Here is a 13,922-nt window from a genome sequence, read left to right on the forward strand (position 1 = left end):
AGATTTTGGTCTTGTCCACGCTATCGTGTATGTCCTATACATGTTTTTTTATTTTTCCTTTTGTTTCTGTTTAATTGATTTGTTTATGCTCCTTTTTGGAGAAATCATGCAACTTCTTTAGATAGAGGGACCAGAAAAGACTGATTTACGATCGAAGACAGTTATTCCGAGATTGGCGAAGAGAATCAAGGAGTTGGAAGAAGTATTGGCGTTTTATGAAAGTAATGGCAAATGGGTGGTTAAGAAGGAGAAGAAGAGCAAATGTTGTAATTGGAAGCTCATCGTCATGATTGTCGTAGTGTTTTTTCTATTTTGGACTAGCATTATCAAGAGAACGGATGATAAATGTAGCTGTGTGCAATTAAAATTGTCATAGTCATTCTCTTGTTCTACAAAATAGTGTTCGTCTTTTCTCTTGTCGGAATAGTAATTGCTTAACAAGATGAAATTTTGATTGATTGTGTAACACTAAGTGTTCGTCTTTTCTCTTGTCGGAATAGCAGTTGCTTAACAGGATGCAATCTATTTTATATCAATATATTGTGTAATACCTTTGCAATCTATTTTGTATCAATATATTGTGATATAGACAACATTTGTGAGCATTCAAAACGTAAAGTGCAGTGAATAGACTAACAAAACAACCATAATGAGAGAAAAGGAGGACTTCATTTAACACATTCATACTCTTGTTTCAATTTGAACAACAAAACTTGTTTTGTTTGGTACCTAACAAAACATACCTTAAAGGTACCTAACAAAACAAACTGCCCCAAACATTGTTTGATTGCTACAAAACAAGTACAAAAGCCTATCACCATCAACAAAACATACAAAAAGTAATTGTTTGTGACAATATCAACAATCTCCACCAAAATATACACATCATATCAGCAAGATCTACTTCCATGGCACATGAGTCTTCCTAGTTGAAATGTTTTTGCCTTGAGTTTTGGCAGCATCTGGAGACTTCGTTTGAATAACCTTTTCAATCCTCATTTTTTCAAGTTTGCTATTGGTAATGGCCAACTTCCCTTTCCATTTGAATCCTTGTCTTGGTGTGTAGCTAATATCACCAGTCACAACTTCAGACCTCTTTGTGCCCTTTGCACCAGTGCTAATGACTCTTCTACTTGATATTCCAGGCTGCACAAACAAATTACAGAAATTATAAGGCAATCTTCAGAAATTTCAGGCTGCACAAACAAAAATTCTACAAAGTACTTACATTAAAAGTGGTAAATCCATCTTCAGCTTGGTATATTCTAATCCCCACCATCCTTGACCTTTTAAAAGGTCTAGTATGTCCTCCACTATTGTTCTCGTGATTTTGCCTTTGAGGAGGCACACCCCTTCCTTTGCCCCTTTCACTGGCAGAACTGGTTTGGCTCTCTTGAGTCATTCCTCTTGCTCGACCACTTGAGATATTTGGAACATTTGAACCACCTGAAACACTCTCTTTTCCTCTACCTCTTTCTTTAGTAGCACTTGCAATGTTTGTGGTGGCCTGATTATTGAGATATTAGTACACATACTTAAAAAAAAATTGATAGTAACAAATAAATAAATATACCTCTTGCTGGTAAGATGTTCCAGGTGAATGACTTGGACCACTGCCCCTTGCTCTCCCTCTTCCTCTACCAGTAGAAGCTCCAACCTATGTTTTAAGAGATTAGTCCTTGTTCTTGTACTTAACAGAATGTATATTAGATAATGATTATACAAATACCTGTGCCTGAGAAGATTTTCCAGCTGATTGACTTGTACCAGGTTGATCTCTTGTAGGACATGATCTTTTATTATGTCCCTGAGTACCGCATTTGCTACAAGTAATTACAGTACCACATTTGCTAAGTTTTCCAGTTTTTCTACTTTCATCAGCCTCCTTCTAATTTTATGTGGTCTTCCAGGCAGTTTCCTGATCTTTGGTGGCTTCATAGTAGGATTATTTGATGTTGGCCACATTTTCATGTTATTCATTGGTTGAATAAAATGAGCATATGTGCTGAGGTAGGTATCCTTGTGATAGCAGGTGTCCACAAAATTAATGGGCTCATATTTCTTATGGTGTAGGGCAGCAACACCATGAGGACGAGGAATGCCCCTAAGCTGCCAAGCTCTGCAACCGCAGCTTCTACTAACAATGTTAACAGTATGAGTACAACCCCAGTCAACAATCTCAAAACCCCTTTCCACATTCCAAGACAAATTGCACTGCATTGAGTTGTCAATATTTTCTTGTAAAATCTTCAAAGCCATGGGAGAAATATCAGTGATCCAAGTATTTGAAAACTGTCTCAACTCACCAATTCTTTTCATCATTTTTACCCTAATCTCCTCAAGCATTGTGATGATTGTTTTGAACCTTGGAGGAAGTACCCATGCATTAAAACTCTCTGCCATATTGTTGTCCACAACATCACATTTGCAATGCTCTTCAAAGTATCTTTTACACCATGTCTCCAAATTATACCATAAAAGATCATCCAAACAATCCCTCCCCAACATCTTCATTGCTTTTATATTCTCCTTCAATTCTACTTCAAATGGGTATATTGCAATCTTCTAAAATACTCTTTTCCTTTCTATACCTTTCCAGAGTTTAGACCAATTAGCAAGAACATGTCTTGCACATTTTCTGTGTTCAACCAGCGGCAGCAGCTCTTTGACAGCTATTTTCAGTCCTTAACAAAACAAAATAAGTATATTAATCTACCAGCAGTTGTTAAGAAAGAGAAAAAAAAAGCAAACAGTTGTTAAGAATAGAGTCATACCTTTTGCATATAAAATATAATGCTCAATTGATGACCTTCTCCAAGCTCAAGGTCATTCTTCAACAGTTCAACAAACCAACCCCATGTAAATTGATTCTAAACCTCAATAACTGCCCATGCAATAGGCAGCATTTCGTTATTTTCATCTCCGCAAACAGCCACCAACATTTGACCTTTGCACACACCTTTGAGGAAACAACCATCCAAACCAATCAACCTTCTAGCACCTTCAAAGAATGCTTTCTTTAAAGCATGAAAGCACACATAAAAACCTTGAAAGATTAACTGTGCAGTCTCATCAGCATCTCCAACTTTGACAACACAAGTGCTACCTAGATTAGTCCTCAAAATCTTATCCCTATAATAAAAAATCCTACCATACTCCACAATGTGTGATCACCCATAATCTCTTGTAGCACTTTAAACCTAGCTTTTCTCCCAGTTGTTGCACCAACATAGATATCCAACTCCTTTCTAATAATCTCCTGTAACTGGACAACTCTAATATTTGGTTGTTGAGTAATTTTGTCTTATACTTACTTGCCAGAAACTTTGAGTTGCAAAGATATTTAAAAGTTGATCTCAAACAAACATGAATAAGGTTGTATCTTTTAACAATACAATCCCCACTACTCTTATCTTTGCTAGCACACAACAACCAAGGGCAAGTGTCTTTGCAGCACCTCACTCTAACTCTAGAAGGCTCATTCACATACTTTTCAATTTGAATCTTTTCTTGAATTGCATAGCTGGTTACTGCCAGCCTAAACTCCTTTACACTTGGAAAAAACAACCCTAATTCCCAAACAATTTTTTCACAAGTTTTATAAAAAACAACTCTATTTTTTTTGTTCTTTCTTCTCACAGGTTGTTGCACTACTTCATCACCATCTTCACCATCTCCCCAACCTACTTAATCATCTAATTCAAAGCTAGGAGCTTCATCACTTGGGTAGTAAGGTTCATCACCTCCTAGTTTACCAACTAGGCTATCCCTAGTGCCAATATTTGACTCATCATACCCTATATCTGGACCCTTTTCACCAACATTAACCTGTTCAGCTGTTGTACCTCTACTTCTTCTTTGTGACCTATTGAAATTTCTTTTACAAGCCCTTATATCAATATATTCTTGATGGACATCACTGTCCAGACTAGTACTTCCTTCTGAATCTGAATCATCCTCTAAATCATCATCACTTGAATCCTCATCTACTGTAGGGTCAAAAGACTTGGAAGGTATATTTGAAGGAGGAGGCTTATCAGGAGGGTTGGAAGGGAATTTAGGAGTAGAAGGCTGAAAATTAGGGCTAGAAGCATCATCTTCATTAATAGGGTTCAAATGTTCCCCACCTACCCCATTGTCAGTTCTATTGGGGAAATACTTCAATTGAAGTGGGGCCTGATCAGGTTCAGTCACCCTATGTGAAACATACACCTCAAGTTCATCCCCATTTTTTAACATGTTGACAATGTCAAAAATAACCTTATCACACTTAATCTCTACCAAATAACCATTCCATTTAACAAAGAAATCACATTGAGTTGAATATCCTAGATATTTAATATAGTCTCTTAACTCAAAGTAGGACATCATATCAACATCTTTATCGAAAAACTCAGTCACAGACCCACCAATATATTCAGGTGGGGGACTAAATTCTATTTCACCCCCTTGATACCATCTTAAAGTTATAAGCACAAAAGTCATCGAAAGATACCTGAAAAAGCAACAATTCAATCACACAAACACATTGAAATCAGTAAACAAAGAAAAAAAACACCCCACCCCACCCCAGCCACCCCCACTTGACACACACCCGAAAAGAATTCTAAGTTGTACATGTTACTACAACACCGTAACAGTAACAACAACAAATGCAAAAAATCGACAAACATCCAACAAACACATAAGTCAATATGTTCAGATTTGCATCAATTTCAGCAAAATTATGTTTTTCCCCCCAAAAAATACTACTTCGAAGAATTCATCAAATCGACAAAATTAAACATAAACGTTGTACATGCATAAGTCAATATGTTCATATTTGCATCAATTTCACTAAATTATGAGCTAAAAAATATTTATCCCCAAAAAAACACAACTTCGAAAAATCTATGATTAAAGAGATTAAAACTACAATACACAAAACCCTAACCTGTAAAATCCTCACTCCTAGGTTAATACGTTTTCCCCCAAACAAATTTTTCTCCCAAACTCCTTCGATCTCCTTCGAGTGTGAGCTTAGAGTCTTAAGTCGCGACAGATAGGAGAGAAAAATCGAAGAAGAGAGAGAGAAATGGGAAATGAATCGTTTCAAATGATTCAGATATTTTATTACAATCGGATCGGGTTATTGGGTTAAACCCAACCTTTTTAACCTTTTAATAATTAAAGTATTATTTAAAAAGAGAGTGCAAACCACGCGCCTAAGGGTTGCTGCAAAATATGGTCAAAATGGTGTATTTACAAGGGATTAAATAAGAATCGTGGGGTAATAGGTGGTATTGAAAGTTTTAGTGTCTTTTTGAAAATCTCGGACAACATCAGTGGTGTAATTATGTATTTACTCTCAAATCTTTAACACAATTTTATTAAATTTTCTAAATAGAAGCACTATCAATTTTTTCTGATATTATTATCAAGCTTTAATGAATATTTTCCATTAACACTACACTGGAGAATATTTTCCAAAAAAGCATTATCAAGTAAAACATGTGTAGACACATAAAATTTATTGGATCAAATTCATATAAAATTTAAATTTGATTCACATTTTATTGGGTTTAAACTTATTTTGGGCTTAAAAAAATAATAAGTCTATTTTATTCCTCATCAAGGTCCATCTCACCTTAAAGCCCAAACTCATCAAGTGACGTGACATCCCAGTCAAATCCAAGACCAATGAGACGCCGCCACATGTACAAATGATGTGGCAATCTCTTTCAAATTCAACTATCAGTCAAAAGGCGCCAAGTGGCAAAGTGACATATTTCGGCAAATCACAAGCAACTAGGCCTATCCCTACAACTATAAATAGGGGAGTAACATAACATTCTAGGGAGGAAAAAAGAGGACATTCTGTAAGCATTGGAGGAAGCTTCTGCATTGACTACACAGCTCTTCAACGAATTGACTAACGGAGTTCTGCTCAAAGATCAACTCGACAAGACGAAGTGCTGTCGGGCAATTCCCGGAGATCCAAACACATTTCTAGGAGGCTCAAATCATCCTACATTCGAGAATCATGCTGCAAAGGCCCTCGAATCACGAAAAAACTTAGGAGAGAAGAATCGAGAGAATAACGGAATTGTACCCGCAAAATTCATTTATATAAAATTATTCTTTTTGTTTATTTTATTATTGCTTGCAGTTAATTTTCAGCGTTAACGAAAATTTGTTGCGAACAACATGTTCCTTTATATCAAACACACCTCTCGTCCTTTTCTTTATACCAATTCTCCTCCTATTGGTTTCTTCAATGTCTCCATCAATGTAGCAGCTTTAATGAATATTTTCCATTAACACTAACTGGAGAACATTTTCCAAAAAAGCATTATCAAGGAAAACATGTTCCTTTATACCAAACAAACCTCTCATCCTTTTCTTTATACCAATTCTCCTCCTATTGGTTTCTTCAATGTCGCCATCAATGTTGTCTCTGCTTTTGCCCATTTTCGGGCACTACCACGACCTCTACCATCTCAACTTCCTGCACTTACAGCTGCTACCTCCTGCCTATTAACTCATCTCTTTCCCTCCTGAGAGCTGCCCTAGCTCTCTAAATCAGCCAATTCTCTATTCCTCACAGTCTGGCTTCCTGTTTGATATCCCTGTAGTCTGAGCTGACATGCTATGCTTCCAATTGTGACACCCTCCATTCAGAATTGTAAAGTAACGGATGACTGACTAGGTTTAAAAACCCAGCATAACTCAGATCTACACCAGGCACCACATTTCTGGGTTTGAGTCAATGATGAATACACTATATTTGGCAGCAAAACCCATCAGGTGAGCTCCAGGAAGGAAGATTGCCAAGGTCACTGTCATAGTTTAGCAGGGGCCAATCTAGTCGGAGGTCCGTCAACGGCTGACAAATCAATGAGTAAATAAGAGAGAGGGCAACAATACATGAGAGAAAATAAAATTGGGTGTGGGTTTTCTGGTCAAAAGACAAAAACGTTCTTCCCATTACCATGGTTATTATTTTGCTATTTGTTAGGAGTTGGAATACGAAAGTGGACACAACCTGTAATCTACTAATAGCCAAACCCTGTACACATACACATTGATAATTCTCTTTATTTGCGGCTTTCTTTATAAAAGCACGTGCCTTTTGACTACGCTTTATAGTAGAGCTTGGCTTTTTCGCTTTTGATAAAATATTGGTTTGCTTAAGCAAGTCACGCCATACAACTATAGCATCATATTGGACTCTACTCCCACCCCCACTCCCACTCCCCTCTTGTTTCCAGAAGTAGGTGGGGGGTTTAAGGGGAGTGGGGAATCGATTAAACCTTTTTCTTTGATAAGGTAAATGTATTTCATACACCATAGCCAACACTCCGCTCCATACACCATAGCCGGCCGGACTACCACTCTATAGAACTTACCTTTAAGCTTCGGAGACACCTTCTTATCTCATAGAACTCCCGAAGCGAGCCTCCATTTCAACATCCTGCTCCAATACAATGCGTGACGTCCTCGTCAATCTCACCATTGCCCTGAATCATAGACCCCAAATACTTGAAACTCTCCCTCTTCTGAATGGCCTGAGAAACCAACTTCACAACCACTCCAGCCTCCTACGACACATCACTGAACTTACACTCCAAGTACTCCGTCTTGGTTCTACTTAACCGAAATCCTTTAGACTCAAGCGTCTGCCTCCACATTTCCAACTTATCATTAACTCCACCCCGAGTCTCGTCAATCAGAACCACATCATCTGCGAATAACATACACCAAGGCACCTCCCCTTGAATATGTCGCGTCAAAACATCCATCACCAAGGCAAATAAAAACGGGCTAAGAGTTGATCCCTGATGCAACCCTATCACGACTGGAAAGTTACTTTGAATCTCCACCTACCGTCCTCACCCGAGTCTTTGTCCCATCATACATATCCTGAATCGCCCTAGTGTATGCCACGGGCACCCCTCTAGCCTCCAAGCACCTCCACAGAATCTCCCTGGAAACTCTTTCATATGCCTTCTCAAGATCAATAAACACCATGTGCAAGTCCTTCCTCTCCCGAAACTGCTCCACTAATCTCCTTACAAGGTGAATGGCCTCAGTGGTTGAGCGAGCGACCTGGCATGAAACCGAATAGATTCTCAGAAATCGTCACGATCTTCTCATCCTCACGTCTACCACCCTTTCTCATATCTTCATAGTATGACTCAGCAACTTAATACCTCTATAGTTATTGCAACTCTGGATGTCTCCCTTGTTCTTATACACTGGAATCATCGTACTCCATCTCCACGCTTCAGGCATCTTTGCTGTCCAAAAAATACCGTTAAACAACCTTGTCAACCACTCCAAACTTGCCCCGCTAGTGCTTTTCCAAAAATCCACTGGAATCTCGTCTGGCCTCTTCGCCCTACCCCGCCTCATCTGCGAATAGCTCCCGCTTCTCCATCAAAACATTAAATCTTTCACAGTTCTTGGCATTACCTAAGAAACTCCGAACCACCTAACTATACCCCATCATAGTCTCAGGGTAAAGACAATGAATAAGAAGATGATCCACTTCTTCCCGGGTCTCCTTACACATGAAACACCAGCTAACAAAAGTAACCTTTCGCTTTCTAAGACTTTTCGCTGTCAAAATCACTCATTTAGATGCTAGTCAAGAGAAAAAGCACACCTTCCTTGGCACTAATGCTATCCAAATTGCATCACATGAAAACACAACCTCCTCCCTGGTTTGGAGTTTCTCATAAAATAAAACTCCATTGCTCCCCAAACCCCACCAAAAATCATTAGGTGTATCCACCGAGATGACTTGCCTGTGAAAGATAGCGATCAACCTTTGGAGTTCGGTGACCTCCCAATCATGGAAATGCCTTCTAGATTTCAAGTCCCAAAAAGTCTTTCCACCATGCGTCTCCCTAATTTGTTGGACCCACATTATCACCTTGACATGACATTCTATACAAAATCTGAAATTCATTTTTTAATAAGTTATCCCCACACCACCTATATCTCAGAAATTTACTCTTCTCCCATTTCCAACCTTGAATGAGATATTCCTATAGAAATCATCCTATCCCTTCATTATATTCCTCCACAAACCACACCCAAAAGGTATAGTGACATCTCTTAGTTCTCCCCTTCCATTACCGTATATTTATCAACTATCACCCCTCTCCAAAAGGCTTGAACCTCCCATCTTGAAACGCCAAAGCCATTTGCTCAACAAATCTTTGTTGAAAACCACCAAATCTTTAATTCCAAGACCTCCCCATATTTTAGGAGGAGTGACAGTCTTCCAATGCACCAAGTGAAATATCTTTTCCTCATCCGCCCCACCCCATCCCAGTGAAGTTTCTCTGCAACCCCTCTAATTTTTCTTTGACCGAGTTTGAAGCCTGAAACAAAGACATGAAGTAAGTAGGTATACTCGATAAAGTGCTCTGAATAAGCGCCCCTTTTCCTCCTTTGGACAAGTATCTTTTTTGCCACCCTGCTAATTTCTTCTCAACTCTCTGAAGAATTGGATTCCACACCAAAACATCCTTGTTTGAAGCCCGGTAATCCAAGATAGGTAGTTGGAAGAACCCCCACCCTGCAGTTCAAAACCTGAGCAAGCACCCCAATGTCAATCACCTCCCCAACTGGAAATATCTCACACTTAGATTAATTTTAAGGCCGGACACCACCTGAAACCAAGTAAGCACTTGGCCCAAATGATCCACTTGGTTCATATCTACATTACAACAAACCAAAGTATCATCTGCAAACGATAAATGGGAAACCGACATTGACCCAACACCCCCAATCGCTGCCTTAAAACCCTTTAAATACCCTCCCATGACAGCTTTGTCCATCATCCTGCGCAAAGCTTCCATAACTAGAATGAACAAGGTTTACATCCAATCACAAACTACACGAAAATTGTCCCTTTTTAATGGAGATCTACCCATCACAGAGATGCACAGAGGAAGGAACTTCATATGCATTTCTTCTGATCGATTTTCTCCATTCTTTTCCAAATCTCATCTGAATCATGATGAAATCTAGGAAACTCTAGCTCACATGATCATAGGCCTTCTCGAGATCAAGCTTGCACAGCATACCTGACACTCCTTGCTTTCTCCTCGAGTCTACCACTTCATTTGCCACCAGAGCTACATCCAAATCTGTCGACCCTCCACAAAAGCATTTTGCGAAGAAGACAGTCTTATCCAACACCTTCTTAAGTCTTATGGAGAGCACTTTAGAGATGATCTTATAAATGTTTCCCACTAGACTAAGGTCTATAATCCTTCATGCTAGAAGGTTGCTAAAAGATAGCTTTATCGTCTCCTAGATTCCTACCTGGCAACCCCCATCCTACCCTTTTTCCAGAAAATGAAGGAAAAGAAATTTGTTTTTTTTTTATGTAGTTGCATTGGTATTATGAATAGTAAATATACATGCTAAGGTATTATAGCTAACCTGATATGCCTTTAGATTTGAGCATTTTGTATAAGAACTTCCCAGAGTGATAAAATAAGATGCTATAACATGCATATATCTTTTACAGCCCCATCTTCAGCGCACAAAGCTTTGTGACATGAGGGACGCTGAGCTTGATCCTCTTTATGTCAAGAAGAGGGAGCAATTAAAAGAAGTTGTAGCATCTATTGTTCGTCCTAAAATTGTCCAGGGTAAATCTCTCAACGGGAAGGAGTTCGTATCTTTCCTTGAGCAGGTAATTATCCATCGGTTGTCCTGATTGTAATCAATCACTTTTGTGTACTTTATGGCCTTTTTTAACCTTTGCTGTTAAATGACAACTTTGTTTCCAGATTCTTGATGCGTTGAATAAAGGGGAGATTCCATCCACAGGGTCCCTTGTGGAAATCTTCAACAAGGGTATCCTGGAGCGTTGTCTAAAACTGTACAATGAGAGGATGGCTAGCATGATTTTACCAATGCCAGGGGAATCTTTGCAAAAGGCTCATGAAGAGCACAGACAGGCAGCGATGAACGCCTTTGATGAACAGCATTTTGGTCGTCACCATGCAAAAAAATCAGTTGATAAATTGGATGAAGAGATTGAAAAGGTTTAAATTGATTGCGACAAGCATAGTTTTATGGAATTCTCAAATTTTTGCTTATTGCCACATCGATTGCAGGTGTATAAGAATATCATGTTGGCGAATGAATATCAATCCTCAAAGTTGTGTGAGGCTCTGTATACTAGATGTGAGGACAAAATGGACCATCTTCAAGTCCTCAGACTTCCTACGATGGCTAAGTTCAATGCTGGTTTCATCCAGTGTAACCAAAGCTTTCACAGTGAATGTGTCGGACCTTCGAAAATCAACTATGAAAAGCGGATGATGAAGGTGTCTACTTGCTGCTTTTTTCTTTTTATTATCAAAAAGATTTTTCTCAATATACTGAGTGTCACTTTAGTTCTTACGACATGGTTGAATTTGGTTTGTGTTGGGAGGTTGAGGGAGAGAAAGAAATAGGATGTGTTTTATCAGGAAGCCCCTACCTTAAGTAACAGAAAGTATACAATTGAACCCAAAAGGTGAACCATGGATTGAAAAGTATACAATTGAACCCAAAAGGTGAACCATGGATTGAAGACTTTACCATCTGCTAGTGAATATGTAGGTTATTTGCAGCACGCCGGATCAACAGATGAGGAAAAAAATTCAAGAAGCTAGGAAAATATACGTTCTTGCTTATAATTGACTACACAATCTGGATAACGAACAGACACAGACCATAGTATCTTTGTAGTAAATGAAATATCCTTTCCACCATCACATATCCCTGGAAATTAGTCAAAAATGTCTAATGATCTTGTTGCTTTTGAATTCTTGCTTTGATCTCTATCAGCTGCACAACCACTCTAAGAGTATGGAAATTATTCGTCACACCAATGTTCTTGTATGAAATCATTTGCCTGCTCCACCTCTTCCAGTAGGTTTTTCTTCTGGACCAGTTAATATTAATAGACTACAGCCCCTTCTAGTTAAAAGAAAAAAAAAATCATTCTGAGTACTCGTAGGCAGCCTTTGGAATCAATTTAGCTGGAGGTGGCTTCTAAAATTATTCGCTCCGTCAGTGAATTCATTGTGAAATTAAGAAGCAGGAGTTCCACCTCTCCCCCCTCCTCTCTGTATTAATTTATGTGCAGATTAACTCTGCCAAATGTATTTTGCCAGTGTTGTTATTAAGACAATTGTGGGATTACACTGGGCTCTAGTGTTAATTAGAAATAGGGAAATCTGATCGTAGTTTGAATGTCAAGTATTAATGAGCTTGAGTTCTTAAGCTTAACAAAGTGAACTGCGAGTCAGTCACTTGTAATTACTAACCGTAGAAGAAATACCAAGTTAGTTTCTGAAGTTTTTGTTGCATTAATTAGCAGCAAGGAAATTCGATCGTGGTTTGAACTTTCAAGTATTAAAGTGCTCAAGCTGTTTAAGTTTAATAAAGTGAATCCATAAATGAATGTGTGTTTTCATTAAAAGTATTCAAGAGTGAAATGACAAATTATCATTTGAATTAAGCAGCATCAGTCTTCATATCCAAATTCATGCATTTTACCTGTCTGTGTCTTGTTTATACATGCTTGTTCATAATTTGTTTGTGATATTTTGCATTATTCCGACTTCAGTTGTTTTTCTCCCTTCCCCTTGTCCATTTCATATGGCCTACTATAAATGAATTTTGTATATCTACAAATTATGCAGATGTTAGAGAAGTCTCAGTCTTCATTTATTAAGGACTATAATCACAGACTCTTTAATTGGTTGGTGGCTTTCTCACTGTTCATGGTGGTGGTTGGGCGGTTCGTCATAAAGTTTATTTTGGTCGAGATTGGCGCATGGATACTTTTTATCTTCTTAGAAACATATACAAGAATGTTTTGGTCTGCAGAGTCACTTTACTATAATCCAGTGTGGCATTTTATTGTAGCTACTTGGGAAGCGCTCGTGTATAGTCCAATCCTCGATCTGGACAGGTACGTAAGTATTACCTTATTCTAAAATTCTGTTACTTTCAAGCATACTTGGTGAATTTCTTTGTCGTTTTGGTTACAATTCTTTAGTAAAGTTGCTCTCCTTTTTTTCATTTTGTGGTGATAAGTAAAAAGTAGAAACATTACAAGATTTATTGCAGCCACTAGACATGCTTCTTCAGACTAAGTTTTTGAAGCAAAGTTAATTTCTTTTAGCATTGTCTGTGATATTTTAATTGATCCGTATCACGGCATATGATGCTGAGCAGTATTGGTTTGGTCAAACTGTTAAAGAATTTTCTGTAGTTTGATGTGAAAGTCATATGAGCTGGCATGACTTGGACTGAGGATGTTTTATAAGTAATATTTCCTTTCCCGTCTTGTTTTCTGCTACAGGTGGGCGATCCCTGTGTGTGTAATAGCTGTAATATTTGTGGTTTATTGGCGATGTTACGGGAGACGGAAACATGGCTCCATATGGTTGTTACCCATGTACAACAATCATAAAGACCGGCATAGAACAGAATAGTCGATGACAGCGTATCATGTCATTCAATCAGTGCGAGCTTTGTTTTTATTTCAAAAGCACGCGAGGTTTGGATATTTGTATCCCAGTGTACCCTTCAGTTCAATAGGGAGAGGGAACCAGAAGAAGATCTAAACAGGTCTTGAGCTTTGTTGTAAAAGTTGGAAATATTTGTATCATTTATCATTCATTAACTTATACTGTAAAACTGGAGTAATTATTTTAAACATTTAAAGGATGCAGTCAGAAAATTTCACATGGCGACTTTAGTTTTTCTGGTTATGTATACTAGCAGCCACTACAGATACATAGGTGTCAGAAGGTTTTGGGAGATGACTGATATCACCCCTCTAGCACTTGTAGCCATTATATTTGTTTTTTCTATATGATATTTTTCTTTTAATGAAGCACATTGGTTGCAAGTAA

The 13,922-nt window shown here is 38.2% G+C and overlaps 1 protein-coding gene across 2 annotated transcripts in view; it reads left to right on the plus strand.

Annotated features, from left to right (window-relative positions):
* Positions 1-13,922, plus strand: part of LOC107863806 (guanylate-binding protein 4) — a 29,968-nt gene extending 16,046 nt beyond the window's left edge. The window contains exons 13-17 of one of the 2 annotated variants that reach the window (XM_016709957.2): positions 10,529-10,696; positions 10,794-11,051; positions 11,124-11,336; positions 12,928-12,973; positions 13,367-13,922. In XM_016709957.2, coding sequence (XP_016565443.1) covers positions 10,529-10,696; positions 10,794-11,051; positions 11,124-11,336; positions 12,928-12,973; positions 13,367-13,389 — 708 coding nt within the window. In that variant the 3' untranslated portion in view covers positions 13,390-13,922. Of the gene's footprint in view, positions 1-10,528; positions 10,697-10,793; positions 11,052-11,123; positions 11,337-12,701; positions 12,974-13,366 lie in introns of both variants that reach the window. The other variant, XM_016709956.2, reaches the window with a different exon arrangement.

The sequence above is a fragment of the Capsicum annuum genome, chromosome 3, assembly GCF_002878395.1.
Source record: "Capsicum annuum cultivar UCD-10X-F1 chromosome 3, UCD10Xv1.1, whole genome shotgun sequence".
Classification (NCBI taxonomy): domain Eukaryota; kingdom Viridiplantae; phylum Streptophyta; class Magnoliopsida; order Solanales; family Solanaceae; genus Capsicum; species Capsicum annuum.